The sequence below is a fragment of the Phodopus roborovskii genome, unplaced genomic scaffold (assembly GCF_943737965.1).
Source record: "Phodopus roborovskii unplaced genomic scaffold, PHOROB, whole genome shotgun sequence".
Classification (NCBI taxonomy): domain Eukaryota; kingdom Metazoa; phylum Chordata; class Mammalia; order Rodentia; family Cricetidae; genus Phodopus; species Phodopus roborovskii.
Window position 1 is genome coordinate 17,394,926 of NW_026126514.1, and position 17,683 is coordinate 17,412,608.

Sequence of the window (17,683 nt, forward strand, 5' to 3'; positions counted from 1 at the left end):
AAAGTTATGGTCCCTTTTTTGAGGGGTCTTGTATATGCTAGCCAAGCACTATCACGGAGTTCAAACTTTTACTTTCAGCAACAATCAGTGTTATCTGTGCTCTTAGATGGCATAGTAGTTTAGATAAAATCAGATCCAAAACCAATTCCTGCTGGTCATGGAATTAATCCCAGCACTTGAGAGGCAGAAGCTGGCAGATCTCTGACTTGGAGGCCAGCCTGGTCTACATACCAAGTTCCAGCCAGCCAGGGCTACATAATGAGACCCGATCTCAAAAATTAATTAAATTTAAAAATAAAATTTCAGAAATGTCAAAAATGATGCTCATAGTAAAATCCTGTTTCTTGGCCAGGTATAGTGGTATATGGCTGCCTAGTGAGATGCTGTCCAAGAAAAAATTCTTCCTCAAGTCAGGTGTGGTAGTACATTTGGGTAAGGCTAGAGGATCAAATTCAAATTTGAGTTCAAAGACAGCTGAGCTTTATACATAGTACAGGGTAGCCTGAGCTACATAGCAAGACCCTGTCTTTAATGATAATGATGATGATTTACACTTTCTAGAACTACTGACTATAGAATTAGTATTACTCAAGGTTCTCCAAAGGTGTATAGCTGGATAGTTAGATAAATGTTTGACATCCATATTAGTAAGGGAATCTATTATAAAAATGGGCTCACATACTACCTGCAAGTAAGAAACCCTAAGATGCCAGTAGCATGGCTCAGGCCATGTCCAAAGGCCTCAGAACCTGAAGGCTGGAGACTGAGGGTTTACTGTTGAAGGTTTACCCACAGTGAGTGTGAATCTTCTCCACTAGTTTACTCTCTTATCAGTCTTGTCTGGAAAAGCCCTCAGAAATACCCTCAAGAATAGTCATGTGATTTGTTTTGTTTTGTTGGCTTTTCAATACAAGGGTTTTCTATATAACCCTGACTGTCCTGGAACTCACTGAGTAAACCATGCTAACCTTGAACCCACAGAGATACACCTGCCTCTGACTCCCAAGTGCAGGGATTAAAGGCGTGGGCCACTACACCCCAGCAGTATTCCTTAATCCCGTCAATTGACATCCAAAATTAACCATCTCACATTTTTTCATGCAAAAAAATTTTTAAGAATTCCATTTAGTTACAGTGAGGAATCATGTACATGCTAATGTACAGTATCAATTTTAAATTAATTTTTTATATCATTCCTCCCTTCTCTCTCCTCCCTCAAACCTCTCTTGTGCCTCCCTACTTCCCAAATTCATGGCCTATTTTCTTTATTACTGTCACATGTATGTGTAAATAAATACATGAATGCAACTGCTGAATCCATCTACTGTTGCCTATACATATACGTTTTCAGAGAAGACCACTTGGGATTAGATAACCATTTAGAGGATGCATGCCAGAGGAAGACTGATTCTCCCTCAGCCGTCCTCATTACCTCGTAGCTCTTCCTCTAATGATTCCTTGTAAGATTTCCTTCATTCACATTGACATGTAAACTGTTGTGGCCTTTGTTTAGGTCTTGTTAAGGCAGCTATATTGCTTCGATTTCATGAGTGTAGTTTTCCTGACATATTTAGAAGACACAATCTGGAAGCAGATGTACTTGTCCTCTGGCTCTTAACATCTGTCTACCTCCCTCTTCTATAATGTTCCCTAAGTGTTAGGTGTTAGTGGTTGTGTTGTAGATGTATTAGGTGGGGTCAGTGGCTATCTTCATTTTGTCCAGCTGTGGCTTTCTCCAAAGATCTCTGTCTGTTGTGAAGAACATCCTTGATGAAGGGGAAGAGTTATGCTTGTCTTTGGGCATGCAGATAAGTGTTAGAATGAAGTTAGGAATTACACGGGTTTAGGACGAGGGCAGTAGTAGGTTGTCCTCTAAGATACATGACCTCACTAGCCTCAAGGAGTTGACTAAGTGTCCAGTACCAGGCAAGATTTCCCTCCAGTTGAATGGGACTTAACTTGTGTCCAATTAGATAGCTGTTGGTTATCCCCAAGATATAAGTACCACTATTACACTTTAGGGATATCTTGCTAGATATGGGGGGAAACTAAAAAAGCTTCTTTAATTTTTTCCAATTTTTAAATTACTGCTTTTATGTATTTTAAAATTCTTGTGTATCTGTGTGTTTGTGTGCGCATGTGTGTGAAGAGAAAAATCCTTCTTAATGACAGAGTACATGTCTAGCTGCCTCGAAGCCCTGGGCTCAATTCCTTTCACTGATTTCGTTTTGTTTTGTTTTGGTGGTTGTCATTGCTATTCAAAATAAATTATTTCCCATATGTTTTCACATAATATTTTAAAACTGGAATCCATTTAAAGTTTACTTTTCTGCCACACCCCCAAAGTGGAGGAAGACTGAATCAGACAGCAGAGACTAAATGGCTATCTACTTTTATAAGGAATATGAATTTAAGATGAGCCTGCTTTGATAGTTATTGATGTTTAATTGGGAGGGTTGTTTGTTGTTTGTTTTTGAGACTGGGTTTCTCTGGGTAGCTTTGGAACCTATCCTAGAACTCACCAGTAGACCAGGCTGGCCTCACACTCAGAGATCCCCCTGCCTCTGCCTCCTGGGTGCTGTGATTAAAGTTGTGCGCTACCACTGCCTGGTGTATAATTTAAATAGAATATCTAAATGTATTATTGATTTATCCTTTCTACAAATATGTTGTGCGCCTTAGTAAAAACACTAAGTCTTGTAGAAAACACTGATGACTCACAACCCAGGAAGCTCATAGTCCAGACGTTAAGACACACATGAATAACCATAGCCAGGTCTATTAGGATTCAAGGAGTTCATGTTCCAAGACAAAGGACTGCCCCAATGGTACACATAATTGGAAATAAGAATAAACACAATTTATTGAGAAAGATAAAGCACTATATTCCTGAGAATGTGGGTGGGCCAAGAAGGTGAGAAAAAAAGGCTTGGTTGTCATGGGCTTTTTACATGGGTACTGCCTGTCCCCAGTTTGAACCACCGGGGCTTTTTTTTTTTGCACTTTTCTGTTAGATCCATGAAGCCCAGGAGAAGGCCTTCCAGTCTTTCTTGGCAAACTGGTCATGCTCCATTTGCCTATGAAGCTCAAGTGGGGAAGGGCTCCCAGTCTTTGTTAACTGGCTTCCATCTTACCACAATCTAAACTAACCACCCCATCACAGTGAAGAATGCTGATTATGGATGCCGATGAGAACAGTCAGAGAAGGTGTCTGTTATCAACTGAATACCTAGGATATGCCAGAAACTCGGGAAAATAAATGAAAGGAAGTTTTAGGTGTAACTGGAGTTTTTAAGAAGGAAAACCGGTGCCAGTCATGATGGTGACAATACTGGGTGAAAAAAGGGTTAAGCAATCAAAACTATGAATGCATGAGGGAATACTACGTGAGTGTAGGGTGGGGGTGAGAATATATTATCTTTGCCTAATGTGTGGTTTTCAGGATTCGAAACCAACGTGTAGGTGCCCATAAAGATGGCTGCACTCTATCTTGGCACAAGGTCAGAGTTCAAAGCTGTCAGCAAGTCACAAGACCTAAAGGTCAAAGGTGTGGCTACAGAAGGACGTTTCAGCCATCTTAGTATAAATAACAACAGACCTGAATCTGAGGTGTGGCTATTCCTGACTGTCAAGGCTAAGGGAGAAGTTGAATCTCAGGTATGGCTACTCCTGAACTCAAGGCTAGGGAACAAGAAGCTTAGAGCTAAGGTGTGGTTATTGAACCCTTGGAATAAGTGAGGAAGAAAAGTCTGTTCCATATACATGATACTGTGTTCCACTTTTTGGATATGGTATATATGGTATATAAAAGTGGCGAAAAATAAACTCGTGGCATTTCAGTATTGACTGATCTGCCCTCCTGATCTTTATTCTGCCCCCCTGTCTTTATTGTCTATAGCTAGCCTTTCCCTCATCCACTCTCCCCCACTCAGGTACGGACTTGGGGCCGCTAGGCTGGCTCTGATTGCAGCCCCGCAGAGACGGCTCCCGACACAGAATTCAACACGCTATATGTAAACAGGGATGTTCATTGAAGGCTAAATCATAATTTTGCCACGGTTAGATTCAATTTCTGCACGCCATCCCACAATTTCAAAAGTGCAACTCAGATAAAATGTTAACTACGATGCCACCACTAAGGCAAGAGGGGTTTCTCAGGCGCCACTCCACCTCGAGAGCAAGCACCTGCCTAGCCCGGGATGGGTAAATAAAAAAGGGGGATGAGAAGTGAAGGTGGTCTCCACCGTCTTTCCAGGGCTGGGCAGCAGACCATAGCTACAAACTGAAGTTTGCTCCACGGGAATCGCTTTGCCGCTTGCGTCACCTAAAGCTCGGCTCCGCTCTGACTGAGGGTGCTGGCGACAGCACGTCCCCACTGGCGTGTGTCCCGAACGCGTGTCCCCATGACAGGTGTCCCCAGGCTTCTGTCGGAGCCCAGGGTGTGACCAGGGAACTGCAATAGTCACCCAAACAGGGACCAGGGCACACCGCCACGGCCGCGCCACCTGCCACGGGAGGCATGGTGCCCTCGGCGGCCGCCTGTCCGAAGACTGAGGGAAGGCCCTCCGGTGCGCACCGAGCACGCTGGGGTCCAGGCAGGCAACATTACGTAATGCCAAGACTGTGCATTCCACTCGTCCCACGGGGAACCTGGAGTGGAACTCTGGCGAATCACAAAGCCGGCAGACTCAGGCGAGACTTGGGCAGCCCCGGCGTGAGGACCCCGGAGGCCCCGCCCTGCGGGAAGCGCCAAGTTTCAAAGGCTGGCGGCCCGCGGGTCGGCCTGCAGAGATGAGGCTGCAGTGTGAGGTGGAAGTCCTTAGCCGGCACTTGCCGGTCTTGGGGCTCAAGAGCCGAGGCAAGGGTGTGCGAGCGGTGGTGAGCCTGTGTCAGCCGCCGCGGAGGGGTGGGCTGCAGCCCCTGGCAATGGCCGAGCCCGCCCGCTGCGCCTGCCTGCTGGTCTCCACCATGAAGGACAAGCACGGAACTCGCTACGAAGTAAGCGCCTTGAGCATTCACCCACTCCTTATTTCGCTGCGGGGTGACTTGGTAGACAGCCACACCGCCCGTGTACAAGTTTCTGACACGGCTGCAAAGCAGCTGATTTGAGGGTACAGAAAAGTGACCCCGCGTCATCATCTAATCAAGCATGCTTCCACAATATTTTTTCAGAGCTCTTTGTTTTTTTCCTTTAAAAATAGATGTCTTCAAGAGATGACGAAAAGAGGTTGGGGCTGTTGCTCATTTATGGAGAACTTGCCAATAAATAAATGAGGTTCTGGGTTCAGTCTGCAGCACACACACACACACACACACACACACACACACACACAGGATGCATTTACCAATGAATACCATCAAAACTTGAGTTTGAGTTAAATCTGACTTGTTGTTAGAGTTGTTTAGCTTTCTTTATGTCATAAATGCTTGGCCCAAGGTCCGGAGACTGTGTGTGCCTGTAGAGTGGAAAACTCTATAAAGTCTGTTCGATACTGAACCAGAGGCTTGAAAACAAGATGTATGCAATCCGTTTTCCTTCATTACCACACACTGCTATTTGCTGGAAAACAAGACATCTTTGTGTCCACTATGGAGATGAAGGAACGATTCATTACCCACCCACCCAGCTGATTTTTTAGTGCATAAGTTTTCTAGGCTTTCCCCCTTATATTAATAGTTCATGGCAAATACTTGAGGGAAGAGAGTTTTTTCAAGCTACCACTATGTAGCTAAGAATGGCCTTGATTTTCAGATCCCCTGCCTCTACCTCTCAAGTGCTGGGGTTACACCTGGTTTGTAGTGCTATGGTTCCTGGTAGGCATTCTACCATCTGTACTACATTTCCTTCCAGTGAAATGGTAAAGTGTCGTCTAGATTCTCCCCTCCTGTCTGGCCTGGTAAGAAGTCTGCTTCTGCTGTTGCCCCTCTTTTACCCTGTCCTCTCCTTCGGCCTTTAACCCCTGCACTTGAGAGGCAGAGGCAGGGGGATCTCTATGAGTACAGGGTCAGCCTGATCTACAAAGTGAGCTCCAGGACAGCAGCCAGGGCTGTTACACAGAGAACCCCTGTGGAGAGAGAGAGAGAGAGAGAGAGAGAGAGAGAGAGAGAGAGAGAGGGAGGGAGGGAGGGAGGGAGGGAGGGAGGGAGAGAGATTTTCAGCACCAGCACCAGTGCTATCAGTCAGCAGTCAGTGGTCTAGCTCAGAGGTTACCATAGCAATGAGACAAGCTTTCTGCTCTCATGGAGTTGCATATAATCTAGCTGAAGGCATGTCACCTGGAATAAGGGACTGAGGCTGTGAGCCACTGCTGGCACTTGTTACTGTAGCCATGTAATGGGGTTGGAAGAAAGGGAACATTCTCTTAAAATGAAGGAAAGACAGAGTAGTAACTATTCATCTGCTTTAAAAAAAAGAAAGAAAGCCAAGCTGGAGAGATAGCTCAGAGGATAAGAGCACTAGCTGTTCTTCCATAGTTCAATTCCTGAGTTCAATTCCCAGCAACCACATGGTGGCTCACAACCATCTATAAAGAGATCTGATACCCTCTTCTGGCAGAGCTTAGGTGTAAGTTTTGGGAAAAGAGGTAAAGAGACACAAAGACAGAGAGGACAGAAGAGAAGAGGAAGACAGAAAATGTCCTGTCTGCTCCAGGAGGACATCGGGAAAGAAAAGGGAGTATAAACGGGCAAGGGTCTTTCTTTAAAATGGGTCCTGCTGACTACAAAACCATGGAACCCTGGGCTGACCAGGATACTGCCTGAGTGAATTCTGCCAGGGGACAGGGGAGGTCAGCATAATGCCTGAATCCTTAGAGGATTCATAATTAAAAAAAAAGAAGCCAACCGAACAAAAGCTTCATAAAGCACTTAGGCTTTGGGGCTGAAAGCTGAACTAAAACCTGGAAGAAGACTGGCACGTTCTAGTTGCAGTGAGTGTTACTGAATAGTAATGACTATTTTTGTCCTCCCATGACTTTTGATTAATCAGCTGAAAGAGAACATTGAGCAGCTCTTCACCAGATTTGTAGATGAGGGGAAAGCCACTGTCCGGTTAAAGGAGCCTTCTGTGGACATCTGTCTGAGTAAGGTAGGATATTGTAAACAGTAAAATTAGGTATAGCTTCCAATGCTTGTAATCCCAGCACTCAGCAAGTGAAGGCAGGGGGATCTCCATAAGCCCAGGTCTAGTGTGATCTACATGTTAAGTTCTTGGCCATCCAGGGGTACACAGGGAGACTATATCCAAAAACAAAAAATAAAGACAAAGATTGGCACTTAAAACGCATCTTGATAGCCCACATAGCAATTAGAGACAGATTCTTGCAAGTGTATTTGTTTGTTTGAGATAGGGTCTTCGGTAGCCCAAGCCAAACTGAATGGCAACCCTGCCTCAACTTCTAGTGCTGGGATAACAGGCCTGAGCCACCACTCACAGCTTTCCAGTATGTCATTATTGCTGCTATTATTAATACATTGTCTTAGTCAGTGTTCTGCTGCTGTGAAGAGGCAACTCATAAACATTTCACTGGAAGCTGGTTTACAGTTTTAGAGTTTAGTTCCTTAACATCATGGCAGAGAGGATGGTGGAATGTCGATGTGTACTGCCACCGTATCTGAAGCCTTTACATCCTGATCACTGATATATAGTCAGAGAGACTGGTACTGAGACCATTGTGAGCTGCCTCATGGGTGCTGGGAACTGCACTGGGTCCTCAGGAGGAGCAGCAAGTGCTCTTAACTGCGGAGCCATCTCTCTCTCCAGCCCCACACTTATTTACTCTAGTATGTCTGTCCATGGGTGGAGATTCTGCCCTTCTACTATGTGGGTTTCAGGGATTAACTCGGGATGTCATGCTGAACAACAATCACCTTTCCCCACTGGCCTTCTCACTGCCCCCCAAAACTTTGAAAGTTAAATTTTAGACCAAGTACTAAAATATTTTTTAAAGCTGATTTCAAAAAACAATTACATAGCCTGTGCATGCAACTCTAGGATTTTTTAAGGGAAGAACTAACAAGCATGAAGTGCCTAAAATAGGATTTATAATTATGTAACTTTTAATGTTTTGCAGGCCAGTCCTGGCAATTTAAAGAGTTTCCTTTCAGCTGTGAGAATGGCTCATAGAGGCTGTGACGTCAGCATACCACTTTCAACACTCACACCAGTGAAGACTTCAGAATTTGAAAAATTTAAAACCAAAATGGTTATCACATCCAAAAAGGATTATCCTCTAAGCAAGAACTTTCCATATTCTCTGGAACATCTTCAGACTTCTCATTGTAGGCTTGCCCGAGTCGATATGCGGATGCTCTGCTTAAAAAACCTTAGGAAATTAGACCTCAGTCACAATTGTATAAAAAAGCTTCCAGCTACAATTGGAGACCTCACCCACCTTCAAGAGCTTAACCTTCATGACAATCTCTTGGAGTCATTTGCTGTGTCTTTTTGTCAGTCCACGCTCCAGAAGTCACTTCGGAGTTTGGATCTCAGCAAGAACAAAATCAAGGCACTCCCTGTCGAGTTTTGCCATCTCCAGGAACTTACAAATTTAAACCTTAGTGATAATGAATTGATTCATCTTCCTTTCAAGATAGGACAACTAACAAACCTTCGCTTTCTGTCAGCAGCTCGAAATAAACTTACAAATCTACCTTATGCATTTAAAATGCTATCCCTAGAGTATTTGGATCTTTTTGGAAATACTTTTGAAAAACCAGGAGCACTTCCAATTATAAAGCTTCAAGTACCATTAACTTTACTGGAGTCTTGCGCACAAACCATACTATCCAACAGGTAAGCCTTTGGTCATAAAATATAGGACTTTGGTGGCATCCAAATACTCTGATGAAACTCAGTCTTTTGGGGCTATTTAACTTTTAGATTTTTGGAGAAGTAAGGGAATAATGAGGGCATTTATGATGCTACAGCATTTGGAAGTCAGAGAAACTTGTGGGAGTGAGTGGGCTCTTGCCTTCCATGTTAGTTCCAGGAATTGAACTCGGGTCAACTGAACAAGCACATTCACCCACTGAGCCATCTCACCTGCCCCAACAGTCAAGTCTTGGTTTGTTGTTGTTGGTGTGTGTGCATGTGTGTGTGTGTGTTTTGTTTTATAAATTTATTTTTATTTCATATACAGTGTTCTGTCTGCATGTATGCCTGCAGGCCAGAAGAGGGCACCAGATTTCATTATAGTCAATTGTGAGCCACCACTATGTGGTTGCTGGGAATTGAACTCAGAACCTCTAAAAGAGCAGCCAGTGATCTTAACTGTTGAGTCATCTCACCAGCTCCAGTCAAGTCTTAACTCCTAATGTTAAATAATCCCAGGGTGGTGGCCCACACCTTTACTCCCAGCACTCAGGAGGCTGCCCAGCACTCAGGAGGCCGAGGCAGGAGGATCTCTACAGTCTGATCTACAAAGTGAGTTCCAGGACAGCCACACTGTTACACTGAGAAACCCTGTCTTGAAAAAACAAAAACAACCACCAAAAAAACCTCCTAACATTGTACACAGTCTGACCCCTTACTATAATGGCCTTCATGTTCTTATCTCTTCTTGGAGTCTCATAGCTCATTCTCTTACTTGGGTCTCTACATTCATGTTTTCTAGAAAGATCTTACTTGCCCAGCCTGTTGTGAGTTTTATTCTCTATTTTATTTATATGGCTTAATTATTTGTTGCTATTATAGTATAATAGTCCTTTTTACTTGCCATTTTATGTTTTCTTTAACATTTATTTGCTATCAGTTTCCCCACAAGAATGTAAGATTGGCAAGGGTATGAATTTTTTTTCCTCTATGTCTCCTACTTGTGTATTTAAATGTTTTACCTTTAGGCTGCAGAGATGAAAGGATGGTTCAGTGGTCAGAGAGCACTGACTGCTTTTGCAGAGGTCTCAGGTTTCCAGCACCCAATAGGAAAGCTCATAGTCACCTGTAGCTCTAGTTCCAGAGGATCTGATCCACTGTACACATGCTCGTGAGCATTCATGCACATACACGCATGCACATGTCTCCACGGGCACACATATATTGTAAATTCATATATTCCGGCAAAAACATATACATAAAATAAGTAAATCTTATTTTAAATATGCTATAAATATGCTATTTTAAATATGCTATATTCTTGTCTTATTAGACATCAATAGCTGGATGACTATGTAGCACCATTTCTCAAGATACAGTGCCCTGAACAGATAAAACAGCATCAGGTAGATCAGGTGAGGGAACTTATTAAGAGTTGCAAGTTCTTGGTGTATAACCAAAACCTAATGAATTTTCAGAGTGGGGGCCAGCTCTCTGTTTATCACCCAGAAGAAGTTTGAGGATTCCAATCTAGCACAATGGTGAAGTGTGGTTTGCTAAGCCACTCTTGAATTGGACTACTGGCTTCGCCCATTTGTATGACTTAAGCACATTGGTTAACTTCTTAATCTCATCTGAACTTGGAATAATAACAGCCGCTTTACAGAATTTTGAGGCTAAATGAGCTAATATTATTATCAGAACATTTTGCACATGAGGAACTCAGTAACTAATGGCTCTTTTAAAAACTCTTAACTCTAAACACTAACTGCAGTTGGTTTCATGAGAATGAACTCCATTGAATTGGCTTTTGTTTGATTGGCTCTTGTTTTTTGTTAGGCCTTGAGTTTAGGATCTTTCTCTTCCAGGCTCTAGGGAAATTGAGATTACAGCCTGTCCACCAAGCCTTGCTTTTTAAGATCAGGTCTCTTGCATTCAGGTTGACCTCAGCATGTTTTCCTTAGAGATGCTTCTGTGTGTAGGCCTGTCTGACCTGAGCTCCAATCTGCCTCAGCCTCCAGAGTAATACCTAGGAAAATCTAGCGATGTTTTGTTGTTGTCTTTGTCCTATTTCTTTTTTAGTTTTTTGAGACAGGGTTTCTCTGTGGCTTTGGAGTTTGTCCTGGAACTTGCTCAGTAGACCAGGCTGGCCTTGAACTCACAGAGATCCACCAGCCTCTACCTCCTGAGTGCTGGGACTGAAGGCATGTGCCATCACCACTGGGCTTTCTCCTATTCTTCAGATGGGAAAATAAAATAGTTGTACTGAGTCCTTTTTATTTCATTATAGTGTTCTAATGAAATCCAGAACATAGTAACGTTTGTTTTTCCCCATTAGGATTCCATATGGCCCTCATATCATCCCTTTCCATGTCTGTCGAGATTTGGATACTGCCAAAACCTGTGTTTGTGGAAGATTTTGTCTAGAGTCTTTCATTCAAGGAATTACTACAGTTAACCTACACTCCATTGCCCACACTGTGGTCTTGGTTGATAATGTGGATAGAATGGAAGCTCCTATTATCTCTTACTTTTGTTCTCTAACTTGTTATGTAAATTCCTCTGATATGTTAAAATAATTAGTGGTATAAAAAGAGTTCCTTAAATGTAGATGGTTGAGTATCTGTGATTTAACAGTAACAAAATGGAAATGGAAGCTTTTTGTATGTTTGCAAGGGGAAGAAAATGTATATTAGCATTTTCAACCATTTGACTCTGAATTTAATTAAAGCTGAACTTAATTTTTTGGAATGGATCAATAATCAGCAGTTAAGAACACATACCTAGCTGGGCAGTGGTGATGCACACCTTTAGTCCCAGCCCCAACACTCCAGGATTTCTGTCAGTTTGAGGCCAGCCTGGTCTGAGTTCCAGGACAGGCTCCAAAGAAAGCTAGGGAAGCAGTCTCCAAAAAGAAAAAAAAAAAAAAAAAAAAAAAAAAATACAAAACAAAAAACCCCCACATACCCTCTGACATTCTGTTCCCAGCATTCATATTATGGCTCACAATTGTATGTACTCTAGTTCCAGGGAATTTATTGCCCTCTCTGACCTCAAGTTTGGAGGAAGGCTACTGGAAATAATCCTGCCTAGTGTCGGCATTTTGCTATATGGCTTGGGAAGAATTTCTAGGTCAGTGGTTCTTGTTCTGTGGGACGGCCGTGACCATCTGGGGGTCCAACAACCTTTTCACAGGGGTTGAGTATTAGATACTTACATTATGGTTCACAGCAATAGTAAAATTGCAGTTATGAAGTAGCAATAAAATTTTATGGTTGAGCCCCGCGGTGGTGGCACTCACCTTTAGTCCCAGCACTCCAGAGACAGAGGCAGGCAGATCTCTGAGTTCTAGACCAGTCTGGTCTACAAGGTCTAGTTCCAGGACAGCCTCCAAAACCACAGAAGAAAAAAAAAAAAAAATTATGATTGAGTCACCAAAAGGAGTAACTGTATTAGAGTCAAAGCCTTAGGAAGGTTGAGAACCAGGGCTCTAGATTCTAAGTAATTCATCTTAAAATTCTCTCATTTGAAACTTTTTTCCTAGATTCAAACAATCATCATTATAACTTTTATAGGTACAAGCATGGTGGCTAACCCTTTAAGGAGACAGATATATACAGTCTGATATATATTTCCAGGACAGCAGAGGGTATGTATGGGTCAGTAGGAGAGCACTTATTATAATCAATGCCCTAGGTTTGACTCAGCAGCACCACCACCACCAATAAAAAGCTTTGAGATACATTGTGCCAATTATTTACTTTATTCTAAAGGGTATCTTGTTTATATGTGTCTGTGCATGTGCTTACTGTCAGCAAAGGGTGTTTGTTGAATCTCCTGTGACTATAGATACAATTGTGAGCCACCATGTGGATTCTAGACTCCAATCTGTTACAAGCAGCCAGGACTTAGTTACTGAGCAATTTCTTGAGCTCTAATTGTATCCCCCACCCCCAATAATTCTTTGATTGAGTTCAGGTTTTTATTCTTAGTTATTAACTTTCACTAAGGTAATTTTTTGAATGAGTTATTTAACATGTAACTATCCATGTTTGTCAGTCAACCAAGATCAACAAGTCTGAAAAATAATTAAAACAATTACACATTAGCTTGCAAGCTATTCTGAGAATGATAAAATCTTTACCACCTGTTCTGGGAAATGAATTACACATCCACAATATGTTTGGTGACCATTTAACTTCTTGTGGGATGCCTAACCTGGCATGCAGGAAGCCATGGGTTCAAACCTAGGGAGCACCACAAACATAGGGTATGGTGCAATTCTGTACTCCTAATGCCCTGAGGTAGACGCAGACCATCACTAAACACCACATTTGAAAACAGAAAAGCAAAAAAACACTATAAATATGCGATTCCACTTAGAATCAAATGGCACAAGGCTCAGGTATCAGGAACAATAACTTTATTTTCTAACAAGTCATTTTCCTACTGCTTCAGCATTTTCCTCTAGGAAGACACAAGTTTTAGAACTGGATCACTTGGCCCTTTCTCTTCTTGTCTCCTCCCAGTTCAAAATGCTTGCACCTCTTAATGGCCAGCATCCTCTTCGACCTGCAGTTGGGCTCCACACACTCAAGCCTCAGCACAATCTTCTTTGTGGTTTTGGCCTTCTTTCGGAAAATTGGCTTTGTCTGCCCACCGTAACCACTCTGCTTCCGATCGTAGCGCCGCTTTCCTTGAGCATACAGGGAATCCTTGCCCTTCTTATACTGGGTCACTTTGTGAGGCTGATGCTTGCCACATTTCTTACAGAAAGTCCTTCGGGTTTTAGGTACGTTGACCATCTTTGCAGTGGCGGTATCTGCGCGATGAAAACTGTAATACAGTTTCAGACATTGATTTCAAATCGCTAGAAGTTTTAAAGGATACAATTTCTAGGAATATATAAAAAGCAGTAATAAATGTGTAACCATGTGGGGCAGTGGTGGTGCACGCCTTTAATATCAGCGCTTGGGAGGCAGACTTATGCCTGAGAGTTTGGTCTACAGCGGAACCCGGGAAAGGCAGGGTCCAAAGCTACAGAGAAACCGTCTCGAAACACCAAAATAAAAAATAATGTGTAAACCCACACGAATAAACGGCAGTGCAAGTGCACACCAGTTTGAATACCTCAAGTATGGGCTTGACATGCAGCTCGGTGGTTGAGCACTTGCCTAGCGTACACTTTAATCCCCACCACTGCAAGCCTATGGGAAAACTATAGATTCTGAGACATAAAACTGTTACAAAAGCAGACATGACAACTTAATGTTAAGGGAGGCTGAGGTAGGAGATTGCTAGTTCGAGGTCGGCCTAAGCTCCATAAAGAAACCCTGTCTCCAGAGAAAAAAAGGAAACTGACACTTGGAGTAGCCGATACAGTTAGTCCAAGACAGACGCCGTTAGCGCTAGTAGCAGGCGGCGGCCGAGAAGCCGGCTTCTTTCGGGCTCCATTTTCTGGCTCGGGGCAATCTGTGACTGGCGCAATAAGGGATGCACCAGTTCCTAGGACCCGTCTCATTCCTTCTCCCGCACCACGTCGGGTTTAACCCTCTACTCCTCTAAAGAAAGCACCGTCACCCGCCAGCGGCCCAGAAGGCTGACGCGTCGTTACAGCCTGCGCGCGTGCCGTGCGGCCCAGTTCGCCGCCATGCCGGAGCGCCTCTTCTGGGGGCGCCGCACGGTGCTGACCCACGTCGTGCCGGGCAGCATCTGCCCCACTTCCCGCTCCTCAAAGAGGCCGGCCGCCCCGGCTCCGGAGGAAGCAGTTTGCCGCTTCGCACCACACTTACCGAGAGACCCGGCGTCCGAGACCACCGCCTCCAGCGCACGAGCCGAACAGGAAGAGGCCGGGCCGAGCGGAAGTCGGAACTGAACCTGAGCGACGGGACCATCAGCCAGTAGGCAGCGGCCTCGTCTGGCGTGCCGCCTCCGGACGCTTGTGGGAAGCGCCAACCACCGGCCGGCGGGGCGGGGCGGGGCGGGGCGGGGTGGAGGGTGTGGGCCGCGGGGCCTGGGCGCTCGCAGGCCAGTCGCGGCTTGTCAGGACGGTCGCCGCCGAGCGGGACGCGGCAGCGGCGCTCGGTGTCTGCATCCGGCCATGCGAGCAAGGATGAGAGCGCAGAGGACGCAGGGCCAGGCGCAACGCAGGTAACGGAGCCGGGCTGCGGCGACCGCGGCTGGCTCTCTTCCGGGATCCGGCGTGCTGAATGGGGAGGACCGAGGCGACGCTGAGCCGCGGCTCGTAGCGGCGGGGCGGCTGCTTGAGCTGCAACTGCCAGAGAGGATGTGCGGAGCCCGGGCGGCGCGAGGCAGTTGAGAGCCTTCGGGCCCCAGGACGCCGGGGCCCGGGATGAGTTAGCGAGGGCCACCGCGGGGGCCAGTTCCGAGGGCTGCAGGCCGAGGCGACGGCGCCGCCCGCCTGCCCGCCCCTTCCGTGCAGAGGCCGCCAGCTCCTTTCCGCGCCCGCGCTCCCGGCCCCGGAGACCATGAGGTTCCGCATCTACAAACGGAAGGTGCTAATCCTGACGCTCGTGGTGGCCGCCTGCGGCTTCGTCCTGTGGAGCAGCAATGGGCGACAAAGGAAGAACGACGGCCTCGCCCCGCCGCTGCTGGACGCGGAGCCCCCGCGGGGTGCGGGCCATCTCGCCGTGTCCGTAGGCATCCGCAGGGCTTCCAACGACTCGGCGGCTCCTCCGGTCCCCGCGGCCCCGCGCCCGGAGGTGGACAACCTAACGCTGCGGTACCGGTCCCTGGTGTACCAGCTGAACTTTGACCAGATGCTGAGGAATGTCGATAATGACGGTACCTGGAGCCCCGGAGAACTGGTGCTGGTTGTTCAGGTGCATAACCGGCCCGAATACCTCAAGCTGCTGCTAGACTCGCTTCGGAAAGCCCAGGGCATTAATGAAGTCCTCGTCATCTTTAGCCATGACTTCTGGTCCGCAGAGATCAACCAAATGATAACTAAGGTGAATTTCTGCCCGGTTCTGCAAGTGTTCTTTCCATTCAGCATTCAGCTGTACCCGAGTGAGTTTCCCGGCAGTGACCCCAGAGACTGCCCCAGAGACCTAAAGAAGAACGAAGCTCTGAAGTTGGGGTGCATCAATGCCGAATACCCTGACTCTTTCGGCCATTACAGAGAGGCCAAATTCTCGCAAACCAAACATCATTGGTGGTGGAAGCTGCATTTTGTATGGGAGAGAGTCAAAGTTCTTCAAGATTACACTGGCCTTATACTCTTCCTGGAAGAGGATCACTACTTAGCCCCAGACTTTTACCATGTCTTCAAAAAGATGTGGAAGTTGAAGCAGCAGGAGTGTCCTGAGTGTGATGTCCTCTCCCTTGGGACCTACACTACCAGTCGGAGTTTTTATGGCATTGCTGACAAGGTAGATGTGAAAACTTGGAAATCCACAGAGCACAATATGGGGTTAGCCATGACCCGAGATGCGTATCAGAAGTTGATCGAGTGCACAGACACTTTCTGTACTTACGATGATTATAACTGGGACTGGACTCTTCAATATTTGACTGTATCTTGTCTTCCTGAATTCTGGAAAGTCTTAGTTCCTCAAGCTCCGAGGATTTTTCATGCTGGAGACTGTGGTATGCATCACAAGAAAATATGTAGGCCATCCACCCAGAGTGCCCAGATCGAGTCCTTCTTAGTTAATAACCAACAGTACATGTTTCCAGAAACTATAGTTATTAGTGAGAAGTTTTCTACTGCAGCCATTTCCCCACCCAGGAAAAATGGAGGGTGGGGAGATATTAGGGACCATGAACTCTGTAAAAGTTATAGAAGACTGCAGTGAAAAAAAGAATCACAATTGCAAAAATGACAGTCTTCTGGTTTTTATATTTCTTTCAGTGGAATATACAATTGAATAAAGGGTATAGGAACTGGTTTCTGCTTTAATACACAGATTTTTCTTGTAAAAGGTATCCAAATATGTAGTAATCCTCTTCAGTTATGTCTGATTAAAATTTCAAACTGAAATTTTCATTTTGGGTCTTGGGTTTTAAAATTCAGTTTATCTGCTTAAAGGTAATAATTCGATTATTATTGATTAAAAAGAAATTTTATTTAAATTGCACCTGTTAATCTTTCTATCTAAAACTTTGTATACTTTTCCACTTTCAGAACTTATTTTAAGTACAGCAAGACTTATTTAAAACTGTCACAACAGTAAAAAGTATTACAATTAGACTATTAGAGTATTGCTGGAACAAACCCAGTGTCACTATTGACGTTTATTTGGAGGAGTTGTCTGTCTGGTTTAATCACTGAGAAGTTCCGTTTGTTGAACACCCTGTCAGAAGAGTCATTTCAGTATTAATGATTCCTGTGCTACTGTGTTAAGATTTGCCTGTGCTTTCAGCCTTCATATTACATGACTTATGTTGGAATGTATTTGGTTAATAAGAAAGTTTAAACACTGTTTTCACCTCAATGTAGAAATGCAGTGTTTTTGAATATTTTTTTTTAATTTTAGTGCTGCCAAAATAAAATACTCATGTTTTTCATAAAAAAGTTCCCTAATCATTTTGCCAAATGTTCTGTTTGTACCAGTAAAGGCATTCTAGGAGTTTTGAGCATTATATCTTAATATTTACTAGCTGTACACTGTATGAGTTTAAAATGAAGCTGGCTCATGACAGTGCATTCTCTTAGGAAGCAATAGTTTGGCTTTCAAATTAGCCAGGCATAGCTAATGAATAAGGAAAGCTGCTGAATAAGGGAAATACTGCCTAAATTGTTTCTGAAGGCCAGAAATGATACAAAGTTCAGTCTTGCCAAGGTGCAGCCTGTCTGTGCCAGCTTGACTGAGATGCTTTTAAAAGAACAGGCACAGTAGTAGGAAGCAA

General features: G+C 44.6%; 3 protein-coding genes across 3 annotated transcripts; 2 read left to right on the forward strand and 1 right to left on the reverse strand.

Annotated features, from left to right (window-relative positions):
* Positions 1–4,766: 4,766 nt before the first annotated feature.
* Positions 4,767–11,391, forward strand: Lrr1 (leucine rich repeat protein 1). The gene is made up of 4 exons (XM_051195924.1): positions 4,767–4,998; positions 6,989–7,087; positions 8,073–8,794; positions 11,151–11,391. The coding sequence occupies exons 1-4, from the start codon at positions 4,792–4,794 to the stop codon at positions 11,389–11,391; spliced, it is 1,269 nt and encodes a 422-aa protein (XP_051051881.1). The 5' UTR covers positions 4,767–4,791.
* A 1,824-nt stretch (positions 11,392–13,215) lies between these two features.
* Rpl36al (ribosomal protein L36a like) lies at positions 13,216–13,658 on the reverse strand. Its single transcript, XM_051195922.1, has one exon. It carries the CDS (start codon positions 13,615–13,617, stop codon positions 13,297–13,299), a length of 321 nt encoding a protein of 106 aa, XP_051051879.1. The 5' UTR covers positions 13,618–13,658; the 3' UTR covers positions 13,216–13,296.
* A 1,230-nt stretch (positions 13,659–14,888) lies between these two features.
* Mgat2 (alpha-1,6-mannosyl-glycoprotein 2-beta-N-acetylglucosaminyltransferase) lies at positions 14,889–16,814 on the forward strand. Its single transcript, XM_051195919.1, has one exon. It carries the CDS (start codon positions 15,301–15,303, stop codon positions 16,627–16,629), a length of 1,329 nt encoding a protein of 442 aa, XP_051051876.1. The 5' UTR covers positions 14,889–15,300; the 3' UTR covers positions 16,630–16,814.
* The last annotated feature ends 869 nt before the right edge of the window (positions 16,815–17,683 follow it).

What these genes read in the sequence shown, in the direction of transcription:
- Lrr1 (XM_051195924.1), top strand. Translation starts at nt 4,792, where the DNA reads ATGAGGCTGCAGTGTGAGGTGGAAGTCCTTAGCCGGCACTTGCCGGTC. An exon ending in AGCACGGAACTCGCTACGAA is followed by an intron (nt 4,999 to 6,988) that starts GTAAGCGCCTTG and finishes TTGATTAATCAG; the next exon opens with CTGAAAGAGAACATTGAGCA. An exon ending in CAAACCATACTATCCAACAG is followed by an intron (nt 8,795 to 11,150) that starts GTAAGCCTTTGG and finishes TTTCCCCATTAG; the next exon opens with GATTCCATATGGCCCTCATA.
- Rpl36al (XM_051195922.1), bottom strand. Translation starts at nt 13,617, where the DNA reads ATGGTCAACGTACCTAAAACCCGAAGGACTTTCTGTAAGAAATGTGGC.
- Mgat2 (XM_051195919.1), top strand. Translation starts at nt 15,301, where the DNA reads ATGAGGTTCCGCATCTACAAACGGAAGGTGCTAATCCTGACGCTCGTG.